Source organism: Apaloderma vittatum, unplaced genomic scaffold (assembly GCF_000703405.1).
Source record: "Apaloderma vittatum isolate BGI_N311 unplaced genomic scaffold, ASM70340v1 scaffold24366, whole genome shotgun sequence".
NCBI classification, from domain to species: domain Eukaryota; kingdom Metazoa; phylum Chordata; class Aves; order Trogoniformes; family Trogonidae; genus Apaloderma; species Apaloderma vittatum.
In genome coordinates this window covers 1-799 of record NW_009720400.1, presented here as the reverse complement: position 1 = coordinate 799, position 799 = coordinate 1, and the positions used below count along the sequence as shown (strand labels likewise).

General features: G+C 54.8%; 1 protein-coding gene across 1 annotated transcript; it reads right to left on the bottom strand.

Annotated features, from left to right (window-relative positions):
* Window positions 1-403: 403 nt before the first annotated feature.
* Window positions 404-508, bottom strand: NDUFS5 (NADH dehydrogenase (ubiquinone) Fe-S protein 5, 15kDa (NADH-coenzyme Q reductase); the record flags this gene model as incomplete). The annotated part of the gene is made up of 1 exon (XM_009871011.1): window positions 404-508. A coding segment is annotated over one exon (105 nt), but the record flags the coding sequence as incomplete, so codon positions are not given.
* Between the last annotated feature and the right edge of the window lie 291 nt (window positions 509-799).

Here is a 799-nt window from a genome sequence, read left to right as displayed (position 1 = left end):
CAGGAAAGACAAGTTGCGAGCACAGGTGACCTCGTGATGACCCACAGCACCAGCTCCCTCTGGCTCCAGGAGCATTTGACCTCCTCAAGGGCACATCTCTGGCACCGCTGCTTTGTTTTAGGGTGTCTCAAAAGCTCCCCTGGCAGCACTGCTACAGAGAGAAACCCTCAATTCGCACTTTACTGGGAAAAAAAAGGACAAGACAGAGCCAAACACTGTTTCAAACGAGACATTTACTAGCCCAAGTGATGCCCGATGTGGGGTCATCCCTCTTTAGCAGGGGCAAGGCCCCCACGCAGAATCCACTGCTGCAGCGTAACTCAGTCTTGCCCCAGGTTTTTCTTCTCAGAGGAGCTCCACGTCAGCGACCCCACAGGTGACCGACGGCCACGTCCTCTTTGAATCAAGGCCGGTTATCCTCTTTGCCCTTGTGGTAGTCAGGCGGCGTGTACTTCCCTTCTTTGATCATCTTGTCCCTCTGCTCGAGGATGGTTTTCAGCCGCTTCGCCTGGCAAAGCGCACACGAGAGTGTCGGGGCAAACACACAACAGAGTTGCAGCGCTCAGGGAAGCGCCGAGTAGGACCCTACTGCAGGTCCTGGCAGCCCTTCTGAAACCCTGCACATACGGAACCTGCACTAACCCTGCCCTTGGGGCTTCTCACGCAGGTTTGAGCCTCCTGCCAAAGCCTTTTGGGCATTAAGGCTGTTATAACACATTTTACTAGTAGTGGCAATTAGGCTTTCAGCCCACAGCTGACCAGGCTGGATTTTCTCCCATTGCTGCTGCAGCCGAGGGCT